At 39.0% G+C, this 27,265-nt stretch overlaps 2 protein-coding genes across 3 annotated transcripts; one reads left to right on the forward strand and one right to left on the reverse strand.

Moving 5' to 3' along the window:
* Nucleotides 1-1,380: 1,380 nt before the first annotated feature.
* LOC103710758 (peroxidase P7-like) lies at nucleotides 1,381-11,064 on the reverse strand. Of its 2 annotated transcripts, XM_008798127.4 has the most exons (4): nucleotides 10,797-11,064; nucleotides 9,747-9,935; nucleotides 9,104-9,646; nucleotides 1,381-1,994 (listed from the first exon to the last, which is right to left on the reverse strand). In XM_008798127.4, the coding sequence occupies exons 1-4, from the start codon at nucleotides 11,004-11,006 to the stop codon at nucleotides 1,575-1,577; spliced, it is 1,362 nt and encodes a 453-aa protein (XP_008796349.2). In that variant the 5' UTR covers nucleotides 11,007-11,064; the 3' UTR covers nucleotides 1,381-1,574. The 2 variants fall into 2 exon arrangements, with proteins under 2 accessions (XP_008796349.2, XP_008795235.2); XM_008797013.4 differs by lacking the exons at nucleotides 9,104-9,646; nucleotides 9,747-9,935; nucleotides 10,797-11,064 and adding exons at nucleotides 2,223-2,414; nucleotides 2,932-3,231 and having other exon boundaries at nucleotides 1,381-2,126.
* A 4,149-nt stretch (nucleotides 11,065-15,213) lies between these two features.
* On the forward strand, nucleotides 15,214-27,177 carry LOC103709954 (shaggy-related protein kinase eta). Its single transcript, XM_008795872.4, has 12 exons — nucleotides 15,214-15,389; nucleotides 16,474-16,560; nucleotides 16,653-16,712; nucleotides 16,799-17,071; nucleotides 17,160-17,234; nucleotides 17,329-17,385; nucleotides 19,754-19,894; nucleotides 20,021-20,071; nucleotides 20,151-20,246; nucleotides 22,671-22,754; nucleotides 23,528-23,629; nucleotides 26,633-27,177. The coding sequence occupies exons 1-12, from the start codon at nucleotides 15,300-15,302 to the stop codon at nucleotides 26,726-26,728; spliced, it is 1,212 nt and encodes a 403-aa protein (XP_008794094.2). The 5' UTR covers nucleotides 15,214-15,299; the 3' UTR covers nucleotides 26,729-27,177.
* The last annotated feature ends 88 nt before the right edge of the window (nucleotides 27,178-27,265 follow it).

Below are 27,265 nucleotides of genomic sequence, written 5' to 3' on the forward strand. Positions count from 1 at the left end.
AATCTAAACTTGGGATTGTATAATTGAAGAAACAGGATTTTTTTTGCTGTAATATTGCAGCATCAATAATGCTGATGGTGGGATCATGGACAAATGCTAGATTAGTATATAGCTTTTAATGTTAGTCTGATTTAGCACTTGTTATAATGGATTATGAACCTTCATATTGAATTACCATAATTGGGTTATAGGTTAGGATGAGATAAGTCTTGAGATAGTCATTAGATTTAATTAATTAGATAAAAGAGTTGTACTTCGTATCGAGCTATTGCTGAGATATATATACCTAAGATGTATGATAGGATAAGATATTTTCTTTTCTACTTTTGTGTATAATATCCCTCAAATTCTCTCTCCCTCCTCTCATCATCTTCAATGCATATGGGAAAATGCAAATTTGCTTCCACAAAGAGTACCATGAAACTGAAATTTAGTTTCCAGTTGGGACTTGCCAGCCATTAATGGTGATCGAACATTGAAATTCAAAAAAAACTCATGCAATTTTTCTCATCATAGTGGATATAAACTGTATCCATCCACCTTTCTGCATGTCTACCTAGCATTAATCAAGTCGAAACTTAGCTAGAGTTGAGCAACTTTAGCCTTATGTGAGAAAATTAATTGCAACCAAGCAATACTAGCTTCTTGTGCTATCTAACTGATCGTGCAAGTACTCTGCAACGCCTCCTTGGCAAGTTCATAGATTCTTCAGACATGCTTCAAGAAAGGCAACAGCCTATTGCTGCCAAGTGGAAACAGGTACGACCAATTTGTTGCCTTATTATTATTATTATTTTTTTTTTTGTTTCTCATAGCAAGTGCAGCACTACTTTGTTACATTATCTTGTTACTCATCAGCTAATTGAATTTTGGCTGAAGATGGCGCCGATCATGAGTCGGATTTGAGCACATAAAATATTATATTTTAAATAGGCCTAATTTGAAACCCAACTAAAAAATAATAGAGTTTAGGCCAGTGCAATTTAGGGTGTTAGTCTTTTTATTTGTTTATTTATTCTATATTTCCAGCATTTACATGAAACTAACACTATAACCATATTATTTTTTAATTGTCACTGCGGACCAATCTTTTCTAGAGCGCTTCCTGGCCGATCTGAGCCTTGATCAGACTTCAAGCTTCGGTCCCAATGGGCGAATGCCCATTGAATAGGCTAGGTGGGTCGGGCAAAGGGGTTTCAACGGCCCTCGCGCGGATTTAACGCTGCGGTATTATTTAAACTTATCTGGGACTAAATTTTCCCAAAATACCATCGATTCCGGACAGCGCGTGGGTTTGCGACAACTGGGTGCCGATGATACTTTATTTTAGCAAAAAAAAAAAAAAAAGCTACGAATCTTCGCATCAAACAACATTAGAAATTACGAATGCCAGTCTCTTCCGGTTTACTCAAACAGTCAAAATCTCCATTCATTTATTTATTTGTTTTTTTTTTGCTTTACTCCCTAAAATAGCAAAGAGCACAAGTGGCAATCCCTGAGACCAGGGTCCACGACTCCAATTTAAATTCTCTAAATTAATCTTCCCCCAGATCATGTCGAACAATTAGTCGTCATCAGTTAATCTTCCGGCAATTCAATCTAATCTCCCCACTAGTTCCGGTCAGCGGGCTGATGTTGCCCATCTTGACCATGGCCGCCGCGAAGTCCCTCGCAAACTGCGCGGAATCGGTGCTGTACTGCCGGACCTGGGCGTCCTGAGACCCACCGTTGAAGAGCTCCTGGTCTGAGTGCAGCAGCCCCTGCCGAGCCACGAGGTCCTGGTAGTAGGCGTTGTCGAACCGGTCGGGGCTCCGGACATCGAGGGGGGCGAGGTTGCCGTCGCCGCCCGAAGCCGGGCAGGTTCGCTTCCGCAAGGCGGCGAAGCTGGCGTTCACGTTGGCCTCGTTGAAGATGCGGCTGCGGAACAATGTACACCGCGCTTGGCCTATGGTGTGCGCTCCCGAGAGCACGGTCATATCCCGAGCGTTGAGACCCTTGGCCGCGAACATGGAGATGAGGGTGGACAGACTCGAGCTGGGGCCGGGGAGGTTGCTGTTGGCCGCGCTCTGGCTCGCCGTCCTCGCATCCCTGCGGCCCAGTGGCACATTCCAAGTTGGTCCGCCAACCTGCAGGGAATACCGTGTCCGTTAGCTTTACTGATCCGCCATTAATTTGCCTGCAGGCGAAAGAGAGGGGGTGGGAAGGATGTTCCTGATACTGACCAGGGCGACTCCCTCGCGTCCCGCAAGTGCCAGAATGTCGGCGCACGACACAGTTGCTCTGCAAGCGGCTTCGACTTGGGTTTTGATGGCGTCGATGACTTCAAATCCACGGGCGGAGTTTGCGTTTGGGCCAGCGTTCTTCTCGCCGGTGAATGTTGGCGTGTCGTCTAGAAGGATAGATCCATCACATCCCTGATGCAAATAGAGAGTTTGTCGAGAGTCAGCGAGGAGGTAAAAAGGGGAAAGAAAATGGTTGCTCTAATCTTATGTTAATGCCGAACTATATACTGCGTTTTGTTATTTAGAAAGAAAACAAGTCCTCTTCTGGCTCAGCATACATTGTATAGCTTATAGATCAGCTGGATTCTTTTCCAGATATAATTGATAGTGGATCGGGTGAAATGATGAGAAAATTCACGGCTTTGCACGGATCATGAAGTCCAGACTTTTTGAACTTTTCATGTCCAAGTGGAGTTAAGCTATAGACCCATTTACGGATGCGAATGGTCCAGTTTGCGAGCCAAGTTTTGGATCGACCAGTCTTGGTCGTCAGCCTAGCCCTCTAGAAAAATTTGAATATATTGGCTCGGCCAAAGCTGGATCATTTGCATTCCTACTGATACAGCAAAAAATTTGATAGAAAAAACAAAGAAGCAGAACTTATGCTTAGGAGCAAGGGAAACACCGGGAAAAAGGATGGTTGGCTCACATTTACGAAGCAATCATGGAAGACGAGGCGAAGTATGGACGCAGCCATCCTCGACTCCTTTTGAACAGCTTGTGCCATGACCGACCTCACAATGCTCTGCAGGTTTGGGCAGGTACGGTTGTAAAACGTAGGTGACAACTGTCCATTGGCAGCACAAGCTAGAAGAGAGAGGATGGAGAGCACGAGGTAGGTGTTAGAGAACAAGGCCATGGCTCAAGACGGTTTAATGGTGGCTACAGAAGCTTGAGCTTATCCTGATGTGGTTATAGAAGCTTGAGTTGAGGGTGTGATGGAAGAGCCTTTCCACGTCCTTGTATTTATAGTGTCGTTCCATGCATTTCCTGCATAAGAATCGGCAACTCGTGCTGGAATACGGGCTTCGTCGAACCAACGTATGGTTTTTAATATATCCTGTTTTGAAGCATCCACGACGGTGGACGAAAACGCAAACCCGATTCTTTCGACGAGTGTCACGGGAAGCAATGTTTGACTTGTGATAAGATGAAAGCCGAAATCTTGATTGTCGTTTTCTCTTTCCTTTGGATTACGCTACCGAGTGGAGGCCATTCTGATACTTCGGATCTCTTCCAACCACTGGCCCTGGATGTGCCCGGGGCTGGGTAGCGTTGGAGACAAAGTTGTCGGCTTCCAATTTGGTTGCTTGATTTGATCAGCAAACTTTGATCGATTGACCATGTCGAAGTGGCATAGGCTTTTGGAATGAAAATGCTCTTTACCCATCCCAATCATTCATTATGATCGCTACAGGGTTCGCCAAAGTGGCGTAAAAAAAAAGGTTTGCTGACTGTATGATTAATTGATCGACTATGCAAGAAGATTGCGGTGCTCATTATAAGCATCCATACTTATAAGCATTGTCGGAAGTCATCCACCACCACTCCTCTACACTTTTTAGGAAGCGTCACAGAAAGTCAAGCAAAAAACAACGCTAATAAGCATCGCTAAATGCCACACAAAAGATAATGTTAATAGAAAACGTCAGAAGCCATCCGCAAGCAAGACATAAGATGGCGCATAAAAACATCATCGAAAGCCATCTACCAGATGATTCTAATAAGCACCGTCGGAAGCCTGTACTATTTCCAACCAATCTCCTTTTGGACCGATCCGCCAGCTATTTTGACCCGATTCCCTTCTCGCCCTAATTTTCAGATCCCTAATTATAGTGCTCTACCCCCACCCCAATCAAGCTCCTCCGCCATAGATCAATGCTCTTTATCTGTCCTCCTCCTCCTATCTATCTCTAATTGATCTTTGCCCGTCCTAAGTAGATAGATTCTCTTCTTGACTATATATATATATAGTATGTATTTACATATATAGATTGGTCTATAAAAAAAAGTAGAACTAGATCATATTGTATCGGATTGTCTGAAGATTTTTTTTTTCTCATACAAAATAGATTACTCAACTTGTGAAGAGCAAACACTATTATACTCATCTCGTGAGGATCCATGCAGGCATGAGAGCATGTGTTTAGTCCCGTATCGGTTATTCGTTGGGTAGATCTTGGATACTTATATAGGATCAAGAAATCTAAATATTATCTTCCTGCCAGTCATTTTGGGTGAGATCTTAGGTTGTTACAAATAGTATCAGAGCGGACGTGGCCTACAACCTATATAGACCAGGAGACATGTAGCACGGATCTATTGGAGTTGCCACGAGCTGATCGTGGTGCTTGCGATTAGATTTTAATGGATTTGAACCTTTAGTCTTACGAGAACGTCAGGGCTTAAATAGGGAGATTATGTGAGGACCTATACGGGCATGTGAGCGTGTATTTAGTCCCACATAGATTATTTACTGATTAGATCTTGGGTACTTATATAGTATCAAAGAATCCAAATAATACATTTCGGCTAATCATTTTAGGTGAGATCCTGAGTTGTTACACGTTTATTGTAATCTTGTGATAAAATGATTTGAACAACATACCGAGACAAATAGCAAACCACGTTGAAAAATTAGCAAACCATGTTGAAGAGGGCGTCAAGTCCAAGTTGACACTATCACTTATGTATATGTTGATTGCATCACATGGGATTGCATAAAGAATTGGCAAGGCCAGCTGCTCCAGCTGGAAATTGAGGTTCTTGCAAGGACAAGCAGTATAGTATAGCAAGTGTTTGAATAAGGACGCAGGTTGGGCCAGCTGCTCCAGCTGGAATTTTAGATTCTTGCGACGACAAGCAGGAAATGCGAAAGTAATTTAATAAAGATCAAGCAGGAAATTAGTAGAGGGCGCTAAGTAGTACAGTAGATAAAATCATTCCGAGCTAGTACTAACAACCTAGGTTAACTATTTCTGCCCTCATCTGATTTCAACCGGATTTCTTATTGCCTCAAAAAAAAAAAAAAAAAAAAAAAAAAATAGCGAACTAATGATCAAGTCGATCTTTCTGCATATCCTAAGAAATCCAAGAGTTTAAGCCTTGTCTTAATCCTGCAGATCTGGCTAGAATGCATGGTTTCTATTAAGAATGAATATCATATGGGAGGTTTAACCCATATAGAATGAATAATATGAAAAATAAAGTTTAATATAAATAATTGTGTCTCAAAAATGTAAGTTTAAGTTAAATTCAGTTTTGACATGTACATCAAATCTTTTGGTTGGGCTGCCCATGACCAGCTAGCCCGATCAGGATCACCTAATAACCAAATGTCAGAGGGCATAGTTGGGAGGAGAAAAGAATTAATTTGCCGGATAGTTTCTCCTCTCCTCTTCCTCTTTTATCTGCATGCTCCCTTAACACAATTCACATCCAAAATCTCTCTGTTAGAATTTTTAAGTGTTTTAAAGATATAACTCTCTTTCATCTTATTCTTACACCAAAAATATTGGAGCTGCAGTTTTTTGTGTTTTTTTCATTGCAATTGCACGTTCTATATATGTTGAGCATATTTCAGGAGTGAAAAAAATATATGGTTCAACCTCTCAAATCCTAGGAGTTCCATTTTTGCACTTTTTTGAGGTAACTGATAAAATTCGAAATTTTATTTAGTACGCTTTATTATATCATGGGGCTAGCAAATTATCATGCTTTGAAGAAAAAGATATAAAATAAGAATAGGAACTATATATGTCACACATTTGCTTTAAAAAAGGGATTATATCACACATTTACAATTAAGAAATTGCTGAAGAACAAGCATTAGATGGATGCACCCATCATTGGCTCCTTACTGATGACTTGGGCCATGGCTGTCTGAAGGTTTGGGCAGGCACTATTATAAAACGTAGGTGACAATTACCCATAAGCCACGGTATAAAGCAGAAAGAGGAGGAAGAGCATGAAGAAGCTATTAGAGGAGGCCATGACCGAGTTGCTATTGGAGCCTGGCTTAAGATGAGATGAGAGCGTTGTGATGTATGTCCTGCTCTATAGTGTACTATTATGGTGCTTCAACATCGGGAAAGAACCATCGAAGGGAAGACTTTCACTTCATTTATTAAATATAAATAACCCGTACCTTAGAAACAGACTCTCTAGGACTATGTGTCAACTTGTTAGACCTTTCTGAATTGTTAAAAAAGTTTTCTTCTTTCTTTGTCATTTTTTTCTTCCTTCCTCTCCTCCTCGGGGATGCCGACCACTACCGATGGAACGTTAAAATAATAAGCTCCGAGTCTGCCTGCTTAATTAGGATTGAAGGCAGAAGTTGACTTCTAAACTACTTAATTAGCTGGTCCAATGAGATGAACTCTCGATCAATGGACACCACTGCAAGATGGATTGAAAAGAACATAACTTTTACTATTCCTGTTAGAGCAAAAAAGTGACTACATTTCGACTAGAGGCATTATCCATTTTGGAAGAGCACGTACGTGCTTAACATCGTACGTGGCTCAGGACCACTGTAAGGAAAGAGATGGATTCTCCTTATAAAGTACAATCATTTCTGCTACTCTTATGATATGAGACTAAAGTTCTGAGTCCTCCATCCGTCTCCCAATAATTTCCATTCAATCTATTGTTTGAAACCAAATATATCCTTTAGGATGGATCAATATTTCTACGACTTTTGTTTAAAAAATTGGCTATAAGAATAAATTACATCCATTTGTTTCTCGAAGAAGAGCTCGATCTCTGGAAGGAGGGCAATAATTATTAGTTAAAAAGTGTACGTAGGTTCTGCCCGTCACTTCTTAGTATCGGGCCTTGTGCCAACAATGCATCATTCAAAAATATATTTTATATGGATGAAATATCTTCTCATAAAAGCCGGTAGGACTAAAAAAAGCTCAAGATATCATATTCATTTGGAACAAGAATGAGTCCCGTGTATGGATAATGAAACCAACATATTTGCCGGTCAATTTAATGCTTCTTTTGTAGGTTTCGGATCTGAGCTCTGTATTGAATTAAGTTTGAGTTAACATAATATATTGTATACTGGTTAGCAAGCATGTATCCTTAATCTAGTCCAATGTTGCACGCACTTTATAGCGTGCCAGCATCCGGTTAGAATTGGATCCTTCATGCAAAAAAAGGATTTAACCAACTTCATATGAATCTATCATCTGCTGGTCACTTTGAGATGTATGCCGATATAAGCGATGAAATTTTGAATATTTTGAGATATGTGCGGTTAGTGATCTAATGATGGATTCACAAGAACGATGGCTTCTTTGGTGCGCAAGATGCATTCCTGATTCTTTTCTGATTTACTCTAAAGAGGAGGTCGGCAATAGCTTACAACCATCCAAAGAAGATTGTGTTGGATAAAATCATCACAAGACCTGGTTTTCTATTTTTTTTTTCAAGTATCCAAAAAGTTCTACAGTAAATCCCGGTTATGCTATTTATAAATTTGATATTTTTATTATAAATATACTTTTTCATAGGATAAAAAAATCTTTAGCCTTTGCCGCATTGGAAGATCTGTCCTTGCAATATATTGTACGTTGAACCTTACTATCATGCTTCCCTCTTTCCAAATTGCATCTAATTGGCCCGTTGACCTGCTAGCATGTTGATGCAGCGATCACTGGTGAGTTGGGTTGGATTTGTTATATGATGGTCTCTGTTACTAGTGCGATACACGACCCTAATCCAATTTAAATAATTGTGATTTTATTAACCTATATGACAATGCCTTCCTTCTTCTAATATTTTTTTGGTTTGGTGCACGTACGTTTCTCGAGTTTATCTCTTTCTTAGATGGGGAGATTGAGATCTGGTTTTTGGATCAACTGCAGTTTAACATATCTCAACTCTATTCAATGATCATGTTTACTTCTAGTCTATGATTATTTTAGTAATATTTTTTAGTTCTTAGCTTATGCATAAGTAATATACAAAAGATGCATAACAATTTGTAAAAGAAAACCGTATTTTTCTCATAGACTAAAAATAAATGTTTATTCGAAAGAATGAATTGCAAAATGGGTTTTTTTTTTTAAAAAAAAAAGAGAGGAAGCAAGGTATCAAGTTGCTCTTCTAAGCAAGAGGCATGCCGGATGCATTTGTGACAAGGATGATGCCTTGATTTGCTAGGGTTCAAAATGAATTATAGCTACTTGGGAGGAGAAAGTTTGATTATTTGTGATTTCTTAAAGAAATCATGCGGATTGGTTAGGCTAATATCTGACTTGCAGAAGATAATAAATAAAAAAGACTACGATATTGGAAATACTGCACATAACATGAACCTTCCAAATGATCGAGCAACAATGTCCCAAAGCTTAAAATTATTTAGTTTAAAAATTAGTAACTAACTAGAATCAAGGTGGAAAACTTGTGACCTCCGGCAAATATAAGTTCAAATGCTATGTTAACTAACAAATTGATCTCAAAAGTTTAAAAGGATTGCAAAAGAGCCAATAATATATATCATGCTTCATACATTTTTTTTCTTGCACAACGTGTACCTAATTTGTATTCAGGTCGTTATGGCAGGTGGCTTAAGTAGCCTCAATATGATTTATGGATAAAAACAAAAAAAAAAATATTGCTGAAACGGTGGATTAACAATAAGAAGGTGATACATAAGAAAACATGGATCCTATGGTAGATATAAATCTACCATTATTTCAGCTCTAGTGGATCCATTATTGCATATAAGGACATGATGATTTTTCTCATGACAATTTGTTTTCTTACGTTTTAATGTACTCTTGATCCAGCAATCATCATCAATTCACACTTCTACAGTTCAATCTGATCTCCGTGCTAGTTCCATCCAGTGGGACGAGGTTCCCCATCTTCACCATGGCAATGGCGAAGTCATTGAAGAAAACCTGCTGGGGGGCATTGCTGTATTGCAAGACCAACGAATCCTGGGATCCGCCATTAAAGAGCTCCTGATCCGAGTGAAAGAGGCTATGCTTAGCCAAAAGGTTCTTGAAGTAATTGTTGTCAAAGCTATTCTCGCTCTGGTCATCGATTGGGGCCAAGTTGCCGTCGTCGCCGGACAACGGGCAGCTCAGCCTTCTTAAGCTTGCAAAGCTAGGGTCGATGTCGGTATCGCTGTAGATGTGATCGCGAAAGTTGGCGCATCGGCCAAGGCCAATTGTATGAGCCCCTGAGAGTGCAGTCATATCCTGAGCAGTGAGATTTTTGGCTGCGAACATGGTGACGAGGGTGGTAAGGTCGGCCGTCGGGGGAGGCAGGCTACTGATCTGTTGCGGAATCACCGTTCTCGAATCTTGGCGGCCGAGATACACCATCCAAGATGGTCCACCAAGCTGCGAGATACGCCACGATCGATGAACATCATATTTGAGTTACAGAACGGGAGGAAGAAGAAGATTTAAAAAGCATGCATGGGGTGATGTCGATGCTAACCAAGACGACGCTATCGCGTGCTGCGAGGGCTAGGATGTCGGCACACGATACGGTGGCCTTGCATTCTTCTTCGAGTTGAGATTTGATGCTGTCGATGAGTTCAAAGCCACGAACGGATAAATTGGGAGATGCACTTTTCTCGCCTGTGAACGCCGGTGTATCGTCCAGGAGAAGAGAAGCATCGCATCCCTGTAACAGAAGGAAAAAAACGCGATATTTTTCAATTTTTTTTTTTAAAAAAATGATTCTTGATATGATACAAACTTTCTGCTACTCTTAGGTAATTTTCAAATTTATCATACGCGACAAATCCAAATCAACCATGTATGCAAGTTGTACAAATTTGCTCTAATCTGGATGATCTTTTGCTGCAAATAGTGTAATATAGCCCATCAAATGGGATGGCCACCTTTTCTATACGATGGCTATGTTAAGTTCTCTGTCCATCTTCTCTTTCTATATCAACAATGGAGATATAAAAGATTTTGCCATCCTTGAGAGGAGGGGTAATTACCTGGGGTAATCTTAATCCCAATCCTGATGAAATTAAAATTTCAGTCTCAAACTTCTAGTATTTATATAACCATCGAAGATTTTGCCACAGAGCTGTGTATAATTACTAGGAAGTGCCAGAGAACTACAAAATTAGTTTTGTTGAAGAGGATATATATAATATTCCTTCGTACCAGCATGCTGTGGGGCTAGAAGTGAAGAAATTGACCGGAAAATTGCTCCTGCATTTGGACTCTGAGATGTATGCAGAGAATTATTTTAAGCTTTGACAAGCTAATGAGCAAATCAACCAACAACAATAACAATAATAATAATAATAGTAGTAGTAGCAGCAGTAAAATAAAGTTCTAGTTGCACCGCATGTTGCACAACATTGCTTTTAGATCTCGGCCGGTTGGCTTTGATGAAGTGGCACAAGCATTTTAAAGAATTTAGGATGGTTGAGGTACCCATTTAGAAGTCTCTTTTAACACCACTGAGATTACTGGGTAGAATGAAATCTATGAAGTGAAACTAGCTAGAAGGAATATCTCACACATTTACAAAGCAGTCGTGGAAGAACATGCGAAGGATGGAAGCGCCCATCCTTGGCTCCTTACTGATGGCGTCGGCCATTGCCTTCTGCACAATGTCGTGTACCTTCGGGCAGCTGAAATCGTAAAAAGTAGGTGACGAATTCCACCCATGAGCTATACTAGCAAGCAGAGGGAGAAGGAAGAGTATGAGGAAGCTACTGGAGGCCGTCATAGCTGATAGAAGATTAAAGTGGTTGCTGTAGAAGCTTGAGATATGGGACGAAGCTAGAGCTTTGTCATGTTCCAATATATATATAGCAACGTCTCGTGTATTCATGGAAAATGCCTATATATTTTCTTTACCTTTTTTTTTTGGGTTACTGATACCCACCATTAATAAACTGATTTTAGCCACGACTCTTTAAACTGCTCCATAATTTTTGCGTGTAAACTACTTCATGAGTCAACGAACTTTGCGGAACTGGCAGTTGACTTTTAAGAAACCAATGTGGGCTTTCATATTGTGCACATTTTGTTTAGTTTACTTGGAAACCATCAGATTTCCCCGAGGTAAATTTTGATAGAAGCATTTAAATAGAAGTGATTTCGTGCATCTAGCTAGTTTTGTCATAGAGATGCGAGCGGGGGGTTTAGATAGTGGATACTATTGTGCCTATGGCCGAACTACCCTGCTGTATGAAAATATATGCTCAAAAAATTTTGAAGGCATCCCATATTACTTTACAGGAAGATTTATTGACAGTTGTGAGATAGCTTTCTAGTACACTTTTCATAAAATTCAATACCCATCTTATCAAAATAGATTGTTCGCGAATTAGAACAAAAATATATTTATCTGAAGGCTAATAGTGGTGTAGACTGCATGGCAATATATGCAGCAAATTATACTTATTCTACTTTATGGAGAACGGCAAAAGATATTCCTTCTGAATTTTGAAATATTTTATTTTTAGACTCGCATGAATATACTTATTCGAGATTGGTTTAATATTTCCAGTTTATCAAAAGAAAAAACAAAAATGATGGGTCTTTTTTTGACGTTTTTCTTTACAATTTTAGTCATACGGACCACCACTATCTGTAAACCTTGTTCATCATCAGGTCTATATATCTGCTTGCTCAAGGTTCCTGAGGACAGTGTAGATTTGCAATTTGCTTGCTTAATTCAATGAGGATCATCTAATCAACTCATCTTCTCTTTGGTTGACGTTATATGCAGTGAAATTGTCTTCTTCACTCTTTCCATTCACCGATCCATCGTAAGAAACCAAATCCATCTTTGTTGGAAAAAGCATCTTTTTCACTGGTACGAGTGACATCGTAATGGCAAGCAAAGTGGCTTAGATTTTTTTTTCTTGCAGGGATTACAATAATATAGTTTTAGTAGATGAATGGTCAAGAGGTCACATGGCCCTCGTGCCGGCAGCACGACATCCACTAAAAATTACTAAAAAAAGAAAAAAACTTCAACGGTTGTTCTGGATCTAGCTAAGATCTGGTTGACCATGTTTCAGCTAACATGAGAAAGATCTGTGACAACCAAGCGTTTCAAGGATTGCGGTTCGGAATCTAAGCTGATTCTAGTTCAAGGGGGTTTTAAAAAAAAAAAGAAAGAACAAAAAGAGAAGAAGAAAGAGCCAAAGTAGAAACGGGATATTCCCGTTCGGGAGGGTATTTTTGAATAATGCCCGGCTCTCAGAAATAGAAATGGGACATATGATCATGTCTTAGAGCCCGGGTTAGCTCGAGCTTAAAAATGGCCTAAATTCGTTGGGGACCACTCAGGCTCGAGCTCAAAAGTAAAGGTCCAACTACAATTGGGCTGAAATGGATCATATATTCGTATTTATGCTTAATTTTTTCAATAATTATGAATACAAATATGGATATTAAAAAGTTACTAAATTTAAAATTATATTTGTAAGTATATCAACATTTATCCATAGTAGATATAGATACAACTCAGATATTAGTTATATCGATACCTTATCTATCCAAATATGGATACAAAATGGTTATTATTTGAATATAAATCAGATTTTTTTAGTAAAACTCCACGATGAAAAGTAATATTAGTTATATAATCATAAATAATGATAATATAATTCACCATACTAATTGCATGCGACATGAGATAATTAAGAATTTAAGATATTATTGTTAAAATTGCATGGAGACCAATTGGTTTATTAGTATAACATGGTTAAAATTAATTAAAATAAAAAATAATATAAAGTATATTAATATTTTTTATCACATATTTTCATTACTCTTTAATTGTAGCATAAATAAAAACTAATAATGAATTATCTATTTTTCAGAGAGCTTATAAGTAAAATAATATATAAATATGGTAATATATAGAGGTTACTCATACTTATAAATATTTTTAGTCAATAAATTTATGAAAATTTAAAATTAGTTTTTGTTTTTTATCAATAAAAATTTATTTTTAAAATACAAATTATGAATAAAATATGAAATATGATAATATACATGAAATAGTTATTTATCACTTCTCAAAAGTGAAAAAAACCACTTGTATAAATTAGTAGCAGTATTATCGTACGGTGGCTTGCACTTTAACTAAGATATGTTTGATTTTCAAGTTTTATCTAAAGTCCACCATATTATATGGATATCCAGATTTGAATCCATGTCCTAGATAGATTTCTAAACTAAATATCTGAATTTGGTTGGAACTGAGAAATCATCATTCAAATCTAATCCAAAATAGATACAAAAATGGATACCATTTGATATTAGCTGACTCACTTTGAATCTCAGTAGGATAGAAATGAGGACTAAGTGGAGGCAATAGGTGGCAGCCAGTAGGGGCGTGCACGATTTGAGTCAGGTCGATTTAGGATTATGCTTGGAACCAAACCAACTTAAATCAGTTTACTAAAATCGAAACCAAAATTAAGCCAATCTATTAAAAAAATAGTTTAAATCGATCCAAAAAAAATCGGTTCAGTTATCAGGTTGACGTTCAACAAGTTGGACTACATGGATTAGGCTAAGTTTAAATATATATATATTTTTTTTATAGGATTGATATTCAATATGCTAGACTAAATATAAAAATATATATAAAAATAAAAAATGAATATACACACACACATATGGGTCCAATCGAATTGGTTAAATTAGTTTTTTGAAAACTCAAATTGATAACCCAACCAAAGCGATTTTTTTTTGGGTTCCAGGCTTTTTAAATCAATACCGAACCGAGTTTAAAAAAATATGTATAAACTGAACCAAAGAGACTGGTTTTGACCAGATTTGCGGCCAATTTTTTGCATACCTCTAGCGGCCAGGGTTAGAACGGAGAAGAATGCCGTGTGACTTGGAGGGGATGGGGTTGGAGGCAGAGTAGGTCGGAGGAACGGTGGATGGTGGTGTCCGGGAGAAAGGGAGGAAATCCAGCGGCTTGTAAAGAAGGGCCGAAAGCCCCGAAAGAGGGCGAAAAAGAGAAAAGAAAAGCAACATAAAAAGAAAGGAAGATTAAAACGCTCGAAGCAGGAAGCCCGAGCGTCGGCTGCGACGAGAACCAAGAGCACGTACTCACTTTTTGGGCCTGGCAGATCTCGTCTTGGTCCTCACCCAACTATGATTGAGGCCTATGATTTATAGGCCCGGCCCAGAAGAGTTTTTTTTTGTTTTTCTTGAAAGCGACAAAGATCCAAGTCTGCCACCCTGTGGGTCCCATCCCTGACCTCTTTGTGGGCCCCGAAATCCCTCACGGCACTGATTTCTGCCCGAAAACCCGGAAAATTCCGTGAAGACAGAAAAAAAAAAAAAGGTACTCCCGCTCATCTCTCCGGTCCGCGTGTTTGACTGCCCTACCCTCCTTGACCCCCGTCAATTACGACGGTACCCCCCCGACAAGGCCATTCCCGAAATCCCAAAATACACCCGGGTTCCCGCCGTTCGAAGGCGACCCTGCCGCACCGAACTCGGTCACGAGCCAAAACTGGCCTGTCAAGTCCCCCCAGTCATTTCCCAAGGGCTACTCTGGTCTTTTCCCGGCCCATCATGGATTGGGAAAGTTTGGGGCCAGGGCCGGGAGGAGCCATTCCAAAGACCCTTTGCGGTCAAGCTCAAAATAACGGGCAGTGATGACAGGTAGGACGCATGCTGGGGCCCAATTTTTTTATTCGATCGGCTCCTTGCCCGGAGACCGCTAGCTGTCCCATCTCCAGGGCGTCCTGGGAATATACCTCTCGCCTGCCGCGCTACCAGCCTGGCACCTCGCCACCCCAGGGGCAGCTCCGTTGTTTTCCCAAATATCTTGGGTGGTTATTTTGATGGCTCTGAGAAGAGCAGCTCGAGTTAAAAGTTTCAAAAACAACAGCAACAAATAAATGGTGGGGTTTTAGCGATAATTTGGTAATTAACGAAGTTTTATGGGCACGATCGTGGGTATTTTGGGAATGGCCCGGATGGGAGTGGGAGGAGAAAGTGGGGAAAGAGGGTGGCCGAGTAGGTGGTGCTCTTCCGCATGGCTTCGCGGCCGCTGGGGCCTCATCGTCCCCCCGAGCCTGAGGCTATGACCATCGCTCCTCGCCGGCCAGAGATGGCTGAAGACAAGGTATTCTCCGCCGAACTCCGTCCTGCTCCGGCGACTTTCTGCCGGATTCCGGCGTTTTTTGTTCCTGATTCGTAGGATCATCTTTTGTTCCGATCGATCGGCGGATTCTAGGTTTTTTCTGTTCTTGGTCTTTAGGTCACATTTGCTCGGTCTTTAGAACGAGATCAACTCGGTTTGTAAGCTACTTTGTCCGTTTCTTTTCGATTCCGAAATTTGATTAATCGTTTTATTTTCGTTTTTTAAAGATCCTGCGGCATTTCTTTTTCCCGTTTTTTTTTTTAATTTCTTTAGATTCTTGTTCCAGTTTCTTGATCGAATCGGTTGATGTAACGAGTACTTTGTCTGTTGCTTTCTATACTTGTCTAAATTCCTCCGATGGGGCTACCGAGTTCTCTTTCCAGTTTTAGTAAATCAAATTTAATCTCCCATCACGATTCGGTGTTACGATGGGATAGAGTTGGATTTTTTTTTTCCTTTCTTTTTATCTGCCTATGTTCCTATTTTGCTAAGATTCTTATTCCTAATTTCGATCGTTCTCTGGAGTTTTCAAAGCGTCGGTTGTCATGGGATCTTTGATGCATTCTAGGGTTTTGGTTGGATACTTAACGTGAACTCAAGTTTTGTCTTTTTGTGCATATTTTCTGGATTGCCGTTCCTTTGACATCTCCTTCTTTTGGCCATCATTAAATTTTCTTGGAGCTTGTTGTTCAATCTTTTCTGGGTTGCTTGATGGACATGGTTACGTGTTATTCTCTCTAAACGATGTCGACTGCTAACGGATTCCATGCTCTTTTCTTGCCCGATGCGCAAGCTTTGAGGTGATTGTTGCTTTCTTGGGAGTTATGGGCTGTTAGGGTTCTCTTTCTTTATGCATCGGCCTTTCTTTTGGTTCCGCTGCCGTTTCTTCCTCTCTTCAAGCTCCTCCATAATTTCTTTTGAATGTCATTGTTTCCAATGGTTGGTACATTGATCTTGGTTTGTGTTGGTTCTGATTTCTTTGAGCTAATGCTCATAGTTCTTGCCTCTTTTCCTATGATTTTCTTTCTCATACTGATATTGACACTTTGAGCGAAAATGTCAACAGGAAGCCTCTGTTGTTGAGGGGAATGGTCCAGCCACAGGTCACATTATCTCCACTACCATCGTAGGAAAGAATGGCGAATCCAAGAGAGTGAGATTCTGTAAAATTGCTCTAAAACTGCAGTTAGCTGAGCCACAAAAGATGTCATTTTTAACTTGGATTCCACTTCTCATGTCTTTCAGACCATCAGTTACATGGCAGAGCGTGTTGTGGGTACTGGGTCATTTGGAATTGTCTTTCAGGTATAATTCTAACGTTTTATGTTGGTCTAACTTTATCTGCGGCACAGGTTTGGTAATTGGTTTCCGTTGGTTGCTTGAATACGCAGGCTAAATGCTTAGAAACAGGGGAGACTGTTGCTATAAAAAAGGTCTTGCAGGACAGGCGATATAAAAACCGTGAGCTACAACTGATGCGCTCAATGGATCATCCAAATTTGATTTCTCTGAAGCACTGTTTCTTTTCCACCACAAACAGAGATGAACTGTTTCTCAACCTGGTCATGGAATATATCCCTGAAACTCTATTCCGTGCCCTGAAGCATTATAGCAATGTGAACCAGAGGATGCCACTCATCTATGTGAAACTTTATATGTATCAGGTATCCTCAGTTTTTTTTTATTTCCTTCAGGTGTACAGTGGAAAATTGGTATCGGCATGTATTTAATTCCCTTTATATTTTGATGCAGATATTTAGGGGTTTAGCATACATTCATACTGTTCCAGGAGTTTGTCATAGAGATGTGAAGCCACAGAATCTTCTGGTATGCTTGTAATTTGGGTATAAATGGCTTAACTTGTTAGTCTCTGGTGAATGGTTATTTGATTCTTGTCTTATTGTCAATTATCGTCCTGTAGGTTGATCCTCTTACTCATCAAGTCAAGCTCTGTGATTTTGGAAGTGCCAAAGTTCTGGTGAGTTAGTCGTTCTGAATTTCAATGGTTTTGAATGAAACATAACATTTATATGTGCACAATTTTAGATTTTATAAATGCATCGTGACATATATATGCAGCTTTTGCTGTGGCACCACTAAAGTACTTATTGCTAGCCTTTTAGGAAATATGGGAAGTGTAGTTGCTGTGGCACACGCCCACTCTAATCAGTATGTTGTTACTATGGTTTCCTGTAAACAATGGCATCCAGATTCTGAAAACTCATTTAATATCTGTAGAGTGTAGACTTATGTGACTATTTTTACAATATATATTGCATTCAAATCTGTACAATAATTATGGTGTCGTAATGTATTCTAAATTCTACACAATCATTTTGATATTTTGATGTTTTCTGTAAAATGAAGGCTTGCCTCTGATAATTCTTCAATGAGCATATTCTTTGACTTGCCTCTGAAAGTGTATCCAAAACAGTTACTTTGTTCATTTGTCCTTCTTGATTGATTCTTCCTTATACTTTTTAACTTGTTGGTTGTTGGGTTGGAGAATAAAGGGACCATCTGACATTTTGGACCTTCTGGTGAACAAATGCCAAGGCATATTGATGCTTTTTGGTGATACTTTGCATGCTGACCATTCTTCTTCCTGAAAGTATATGGATATGGACAACAACTTTGCGGAAGTTGAAATTATATAAGGATGAAGAGGATGCCAGAGATATATTATCGCAAAGGACGAACACAATGTGTATTAGAGCTGATCACGGGCCTTCTGGCCCGCCTAGCCCGCCCAGCATGGCCCGAAATTTTTTGGGCTTGGGCATTAAAAAAAAGCCCATGGGTCGGGCCTGGGCAAGAAAAGCGGCCCGACCAAAAAAATCAGGCCGGGCCTGGTCGGGCCATTCTGGCCCATTTTCAGATTCCAAACAAAGAAAAATCGGGCCTGTCGGGTCGGGCCGGGCTAGACGGGCCTAGAACCAGATTTATAAAGTCAGGTCGGGCCTGGACAAAAATTTAAGCCCGACAGTCAGGCCGGGCTGGGCCTGGGCATAGCCATCGGGCCTAATTTCTACTGTAGAGCCCGGCCCGAGCCCGGCCCGGATTTTGATCAGCTCTAATGTGTATTCAAATGGTTACTATTATATCTTGTACGGAAACATTTTAAGTCATTGGTGTTTTAGGCTTAACCATAAGCACATGTTTATATTAATCAACAAGCGGCTATCTGAAGAATGAGAAAGGCTAGTTGCTTGTGTAACTTCAGATGAATGTTTTCATTTGGGCCAAGAGAAAACTGCATAATAATCTTGCCTGTATAAAATCTTTTGGAATTTGTTTAATACTTATTGTATCTTGGAAGGCAGCTTGAGTAGGAGTGAGCATTTTGATTGTGAAAACTAATGACGTCTATAAGCACAGCTAGTCCTGGTCGTGCATTACAAATTAAGGGAGCTTTTCTGTTGGAAGCAAAATACTAAGTGGGTTGAATTTTTAGTTCCAGCATGTGAGTGGTGAATGAACTATTTCATGTAGTGACTTCTTTGAGGTGATTGGTGGACCTTGATGACTCAGTTGGGCTGACAACGATCTTCCTTCTCTCCCTTAGGTCATTTGGTAATGATTTCATGAGTCAAGCATAAAAGAGGTTATCAACTTCTTAAACAGGATATGATTGCAGGAGATTTTTACTTAGCCAGCCAAATGTGTATTTTGCAAATGAGGTGCTAAGTTAGTTAGAAAACTTGAATGGATGATTTGCAGTTTTTGTTTCGCCTTGGATTTATTTGAGGACACGTGGTTAATAGGTTATCAGGATTTATGGTGTACTGAAGAAAAATAGAGTGACCTGTATAAATTTATGAAATGTTGCAAGGTATCAAGGCCTTTAGATCATGAGAGAATCATAAAAGGGGTATGGTCTAAGCTCTTTTCCCTTGCGACTTAGTGTGAGTACAAAATGAGTCAGGATAATACTGTGATTGGGACATCAGACCCCATTAGAACTCTGTACTTATGCATGCTTTGGTGTAAAACTTTGTATGCTTGGTCTCTGAATATGACCTTATGTTGCAATTGTCCATGTTAGCCAAGCAAGAAACGATCATTGTGGTCCATATCCAGTTGGGCTCAAGCATATTGATTACCTTACAATATATTGTTCTTATGTTATATACACATTTCATCACACAATTTTTGGTTTTTCCTAAAAATAGTTTGTCCATCTCTCCACCCATAGTTTACATTCCCATACACAGTGAAAGCACTTTATTTAGCTGTCTTGTGAGAAGTGGCTTGCCTCTTGCTTCCTGAATCTTTATAATCTCGATCTTTTCTCAAAATTGTCTATTTTATATGGTTAATCTTTAAATATCTGTTTGCCACATCAGGTTAAGGGTGAAGCAAACATATCATACATCTGCTCTCGCTATTACCGTGCTCCAGAGCTCATATTTGGTGCAACAGAATATACAACATCTATTGATATATGGTCAGCAGGATGTGTACTTGCTGAGTTGCTTCTTGGCCAGGTGAGTATTTGTTCTTTCATTTCTTTGTTCACTTTCTAAGTCTGCTGTCATAGCAATATTTTTTTTAGCCAGATAAAAGTGTTACTAATCATTTGCCTATCTCTTTCTTGTTTACAATCTCATTAGCCATTATTTCCTGGAGAAAGTGCTGTTGATCAGCTTGTTGAGATAATCAAGGTACAATATAAGCCCTCATCTGTTCAAAACTCCTTGTTTTTGTAGTAAAGTTTGATAATCGATGAGATGCTTGTTTCAGGTTCTTGGTACTCCAACTCGGGAGGAAATTCGATGCATGAATCCTAACTATACAGAATTTAGGTTTCCACAGATAAAAGCTCATCCTTGGCACAAGGTAGATAATACATTCTTCTCATACCATTTCAATTTTTTCTATCATTTGCAGCTTTTTGCCCCTTCTTGATTGTCCTAACTTATAAGATTATATTACTTTTAGGCCACCAAGAATTCACTTGTTTTGAGTACTAAGGTCTGTTGCCTGTATGTCTCTTTCCATAACCTTAAAATGCAGTGCTACCTTGATTGCTTACTTTATATCCTTTTCAAAGCTTCTCAAATCCTTGTATGATGCTCGAACCCAACAAATAGTTGCCGTTAGCTGCTACTTCAAGATATTCTGGTCCATATCCTTTTGCAACATGCCAAAATCATAAAACAAGTTGTTTATTTCTTACAAAATACTTTTCAGCAAGTAAGGTTGTGGTCTACTTTGTGCCTTGCTAGAATCCAACTGTCTGCATTGTTGATTATATAAATTTATACTATATCTCTTGAAGCTCAGATTTATATCTTAGCTGGTTGATAGGATTAATTCTTATGAGTTCTTGGTATTTGAGCTGACTAATTTTTTAGTATATGCCCTTTAGAGTCTTATATTAGCTTCAAGGTGATGTGATATGATTTGTAACCTGGTATGTTGTTTATTTACCTTTGTCAGGCTCTACAAAACCTTCACTCCAAATTGGAGGAAGGTGAAATTTGGGCTGGTCAGATCTGGTTATAGACCAATCCAACTAGTTAAGTATCAAGACCCGACTCTATATAACCTGACCGGATAATCCTAGGCAGGATGATTGGCCTGGCTCAGCCCAAGTCATGTTGAGCGCTGGTTTTTAAGATTGAACTTGATCTGTACCAGATAACAGTCGACTTTGCTCAAGCCTGTCTTAAACTGTAATCAGTTATTGTATACACCACACACACATGCACTCAGATGCTTTAAATATATAAGATATAATTTGGGCTGCCTATTTGTTGAGATGAAAGACCATCATTAGTTCTCCAACTTTTCACAGTCACGAAGTCTGACCTAATCTTGGTTCTCTCTTATATGCATGAATTTTGCTGGCCGTATTTACCTCCCCTCTTGTCCATAAGTATGCATGAAGCATTTTTTTGAGAATTTTGCCAATTTCTTAGTTAAAATGCTTTTATGATGATAACTGATTTGAACTTGAGTTTTAAGATTAGGCTTGGTTTAGGCTTAAGCCATGATGTTTATATTCAGATCAAGCTTGTGTCTGACCCAAAATGTTTATCCTTTTTGGGGCATGCTTAGGATTAAGGTGGCTGACTGGAGTCCAGTTCATTAGCGATCTTACCTAACCGAAGTGCCATCAGACTTTGCTATCAATGAGGACAGAACTAGACTGAAATGGTTTAGGTTAGCTTGAAATGGGATAGTCATATTTGTCGGAGAACTCGAGTAACGTACAACTATGAATAATCCAATAAAGAGTTACACTTTAGATCAAATTTAATAGTGAGGTGCGCTACTTTTATAGCACGTGTAGCTACATATATTACAAGTATATAGTTTGCCATTAATACATGCATTATCAACATTGTAGATCAACTAGGGTTGGTCTTGTATTGGTCTATGTTAAGGGTTGCACTTTATCATTTTGAGTTCGGATTATGATAGGCTTCATTGACTTATAGCCACTAGGCCCTGGAGGTGAACAAATGGGAATATGGATTAATAAAGCATGCACCTAGTAGGTGGAACAACACTTAATGGTTATGGAGTAGGTTGATTTGGTTGAGGGTCGTCAGTTTGGATTTTGATAGGCTTCATTGACTGATAGCCACTAGGCCCCGGAGGTGAACAAATGGGAATAAGGATTAATAAAGCATGCACCTAGTAGGTGGAACAACACTTAATGGTTATGGAGTAGGTTGATTTGGTTGAGGGTCGTCTTGTATGAGCCTTGGTTGCTTAGGTTGATTTTGCAGCTGGGTAAGTGCCTGACTCCAGCACACTCCAAACATAACTTGGGTACATATATGCCGTGCCCCTACTAAAAATTGGTCAACCTGGCCCAAGTTGCATTACTAGTTTAGTGCAACTAATAGGGTGTTGCACAGGTAAAATGAACTAGAAAAAATTAGCAGAGAAGAGCAGTTAGCAGATAAAGTGCAACCCTTTCACCTCTTCAGACGTTGGATACCAGCCTGCAACATAGAGCAGTTAGCAGAGAAGTTGCTAGTACTTTTGGATATAGATGGAAGGCAGCTGCTAGGAGGGACGCTCCCAGTACGAGTCAAAATGCAGATTTTTGGCATACTCATAATGTGATATATTGATCTTAGAGAAGAGCTTATCCTTATGGCTTTGTACTTGGTAGCTACTAACTGGATGCTATATATCATTGTAGCTAAGATTAATCATCATTTAGTTTTCAGAAAGATTCTCACTGTGTATGTTTCTTATTTCTGGTATTTGTGCCTATGAGTTTTAATGAGTTTTATTCATTAGGTTTTCCACAAGGGAATGCCTCCAGAAGCTATAGATCTTGCATCACGTCTTCTTCAATATTCACCAAGCCTTCGTTGCACTGCAGTGAGTTCTCCCTTCAGTTCTGCATCTTATAACTGTAACCCCAGCAAAATCTATATACTATAAGTTGTGATGAGAACATATCGTCCTTCATACTGCTGCATATTCTGAATCAAAATATTTCATTCTTCCCACTTCCCAATTATATGTTTTCAAAATTTTTATGCAGTGATTTTTATATGTAACCCTCTTGATAATTATGTTTCGATAACTTGTATTTTTCAATTAATAGCTATCAGTTAATGTCATCTATCTTTTTCCATTTGATACATGCAGATTTCTTATCAAACTACTTTTTTACATTTGCAATAAGTCTATTTCTGATGCTCGTTAATCTGATATCCTTTTTCTCTTGGTTGCAAGTTTTATTCTTCTTTGCAGTTTTGTATTTTTTTTTCTATATGATAATATAGTTTAACAACTAGTGTTTCAATATGATAATATTTGGATCAGAAATCTCACAAATCTGCCTTCAGCCAATTTTCTATTTGAAGGACAAGATTGAATGGTTATCTAAACTCCCAAACTCAACATTTTAATAGTTCAAACACAGTCCTTTATATTGGTCCCTTTTTAAATCATGGGCACTGAAGAGCAACCACTTCTCCCGCAAGTGAAACTATTGACTGGTGGATTTGTCTTGCTGTTCCTATGCTGTCTGCTGGATCGACTGGCGTATAATTAATTAAAAAATACATGCATAATTACATGAATTGATTTGGAAAAATTAAATCTACATTTATTATGAATTCAATGTCAAATTATTTCTGTTGCAGCTTGAGGCTTGTGCCCATCCTTTCTTTGATGAGCTACGAGAGCCCAATGCGCGGTTGCCAAATGGTCATCCTTTTCCTCCTCTCTTCAACTTCAAACAAGAAGTAAGTGCTCGAGCTCCAAAAAGTGTTGGTTGTTCTTTAGCATGACTATTATATTACTGCTTGGCATGTGCTTGTGGAGATAACCAAGTTTGATGTGGTATGCTAATCTTATGCTTATTGTGCGGCTAAATTGTGCAAAGCATGGAAGCTCCATCCCAGAGATAGATATCTTACTGTGTTTTCCGATTGCATTCATTCTTGGCCAAGGATATCTGGGTATCTTTTCTTTTCATATATATTTCTCTTGTGGATAGCCAACACCATGTAACCCTCATGCCCCTTGTGCCGGAGGCAGATTAACTGATTATATTAGATGTCGCCTTTCCTGCCAGAAATTTCAATATAATTATCTACATTCATAAGTAAATATAGTTTTTCTTTGGAAGTTAATCTGTCTCTAGATTGGTCTATTCATTAAATATCGCTGGCTTGCCTCTCTTGCCAAAATTCATGTCTATGTTCTTTATTTGCAAAGTTGGCTAAGGTTCAATCTTTTCTAGGGCCAGTGCGATTGAACTTTCTGGGTACATGATTTGTTTATTAAACTAATGTTCTGCTTGGATTAATAATATGCATATCCCCTATTGAGTTGACTAAGGTTCAGTCTCCTACAGAGTGAAAGTAATCAAGCTTTCTTTTTATTGTATAATATGTTTCCATAACAAATATCGCCCCATGTAGCTTGGAAAGATGCTAAGTAGCAGCACATATCTGTTCTATGGTCTTATTCAAGCTTGAATTCCATTGTATTAAATTGTCTTTATTAGCTAGTATCAGTGGCAGGATCTTCAGTGTTGCATCATTTAATCCAGTGTGTGTGCTTCCTTACAATCTTCCCCCTTACTGCCACCTGCAGTCCACCTCACCTGCAGCCAACCTTGTTTTGCCTGCTGCAGGCAACATTGCCCCTCTTTTCATCTATCCTTCATCTCTCCTTTTGAAACCCATCAACTAAGTCTTTAGCAAATTCTTTTATCCGTGGTATCTATCTTTTTGTTTAATCCTTAATGTTTTTAATGTTAGAACACAATAAATTGCCAATATAGGATCCAATACATAACAGCTAGAAGTCCATTATTTAACTTTTTGGATGCGTCGTATAGTTCCCGTGCATTATGATCTTCCAAAACCATTGCTTTTCTTAGTTGGCAGGATCAGTTCTTAAATAGATAATTAAGACCTTGAGAAGTCCTGCAAATTGCATACATTTAATAAAATAGAAGTTAATATTGCTCATTTGAAGTGATTTCAGCTCTATTTTTATCAATTAAGTGCTTGTACTGTGACAAGTCGGGCTCTGTTTGGATGCTGGTTAGGAGGTGGTTAGCTGGTGGTTATCCACCTAACCAGCCAAACAAGTGCAAAAAATGGTGCGCTATCTTTATTTGATCAACACCCCAAAAAGCAGCTGAACTGGGTTAAATTTATTTCATGGGCGAAGTCAAATGGATTTAACCACCAGAGCTCTCCTTTCTCCCTCTTTACTTTTTCACTTTTTGCCACAACTTATCTCACAACATCAATGAAACAGCGAATAATGCTGACACATGGTTATCTGATTAGGGGGTGATTACCGATAGTTAAAAGTATCTACCCCCAGATATCTATCTTGGACCCAAATGTGTATTATTTTATTAATTAGCATTAATAGTAGATGTTTGTACGGTTACAGTTCTATAATCCGACTAATGGTATCCTAGAAATTGGATGCTTCCAGTTGCATGATAAAGCTCATTGGAACTGTGCTAATTTACGAAATGAATTATCTATTATCATCATCTATTGCTCTTTTTGATGTTTATGTTCTAGTTTCTACTTGTAAAATTAGATACATGTCATATTGTTGGACATTTAAGACCTTAAAAAACTTATTTACAAAGCCTTAAAGGGGTCTTAGGTATTGATAAACATATTCATGTCGCATGTGTAAGTAGTGAGATATATTTTATGCAGCCATTGTCGGAATGTTGAATCTGGCTTAGGGATGTGTAGTTTCATCTGATTTTCATCCAATGGATAATATGCATGAAATGTTTCTCCTTCCTGGGGTATTCTTACATGTTGCTTCCACTACAAGGAGGCACTTTTCATGCACGCTGAATACAGAAACATGCATGCCTATGAAAAATTCAATAAACCCATTGCACTGGAGCAATACTTGGTATTTAATATGCATGGTCATATCAGCTTAGATACTATGTTCTTGTGTTGCTGTTTGGGAGTTAAGAGGGAACTGCGGCCTGGCTAATTTCAGTTCTTGAAAGCACCTGCATATACTGTTGAAGTTTAGATTACTATCTTTGCCATAAGGGGAAACTAATGTGGGTAACATTAACAGAGCATGAATGGGAAGCCATGGTGAGGAAAGCTACCTGATTTGGGAAACCAGAAACGTTAACTCCTAAACAAAAAACAACATTAGAAATATATAAATATATAATATCGATGTTTTCTAGAAAGAACTAGTTTTCATTGAATTCTCTTGAGCTTCTCAAACGTGGGATGCTTTAATAGCAACCACAAATTTACTACATAGAAAACCCCTTTTTTCGGTATTTGCTATCTTTTATGTTCTGTATGTATTAAGAGAGACAATATGCCTTGATAAGAGGGTTGCCAAATCAACGTTTTTGTATCCAGTCCATTCAGGAAGCTAATTAAACTCTTCATCCATAGGAGACCTAGTTTCCATGGACTACTTTTTCCCTCTGAAAATTCCATGTTTAGTTCCCATGGATTCCCTTCTAAAAATCCCATGTTTCCATCCTCCTCTGAGCCACGCTTTGAAGTCTGTACCCTCTGTGCATGGAATCTGTTTCCGGTTCACGGAACTCCTCTGGGAACAGCGAACATGTTTCCCAGCGAGTATGCTTCACACTACAAAATTTGAGGTACATGTTTGGTTGCTCAGGAATGTATTATTGGCATGTCCACTATTACTTGGAGTTTGCTTTGTTTATTGATGCAATATTGATCGTGCAAGCTTCTGTTCTGTTTTTACAGCTAGTAGGTGCTTCACCGGAGCTCATCAACAAGCTGATACCTGAGCACGTGAGGCGGCTATATGGTCTTAACATTACACGCCCAGCTGGGACATAAGGCAGTAACTAGTTACTGCACTTTCAGATGAATTGCAATCAAATGCGCGCGGGGGCATTCAGGGTTTGAACAAAAATGATGAATGCTGAAAGAGTGAGCTGCTGGTCGATTAACCGATGTGTGCCTCAACCCTACCAATATTGCAGCCTTGTAAATTGTCTTGACTGTTGAGATTAACGTGACTGTGAGGAAATGCTGATGCCGAGTGTTCAGCAAACGGCAAGAAGTGTTGCTGGAGGAATTCTACTTGTGTTACTGAAGCAGATGTTCCGTGGGCCCCGTTCCCTGTCTTTTCTTTGTTTTCCGGTATATTAGTAGTCTAAGTTGGACGCCCCTTGAAGCTGTGTGTAAATGTTCTCGGTCAGGAGTGTCGCTTTGAAGCTGGAAAATAGAATTTTGGTCGTGTCGCTGGTTCTAACACAACGGAAATCCTAGGTGTATTTTTTTTTCGGGTAGCGTTCTATGCTGGTGGGAGGTTGTATCTAGGTTATCAAATTTCTTCCGTCGTTCTTGGGTTTTCTCTGAATATTTGTATCT

This window comes from Phoenix dactylifera, chromosome 9, assembly GCF_009389715.1.
Source record: "Phoenix dactylifera cultivar Barhee BC4 chromosome 9, palm_55x_up_171113_PBpolish2nd_filt_p, whole genome shotgun sequence".
In the NCBI taxonomy this organism is placed as follows: Eukaryota; Viridiplantae; Streptophyta; class Magnoliopsida; order Arecales; family Arecaceae; genus Phoenix; species Phoenix dactylifera.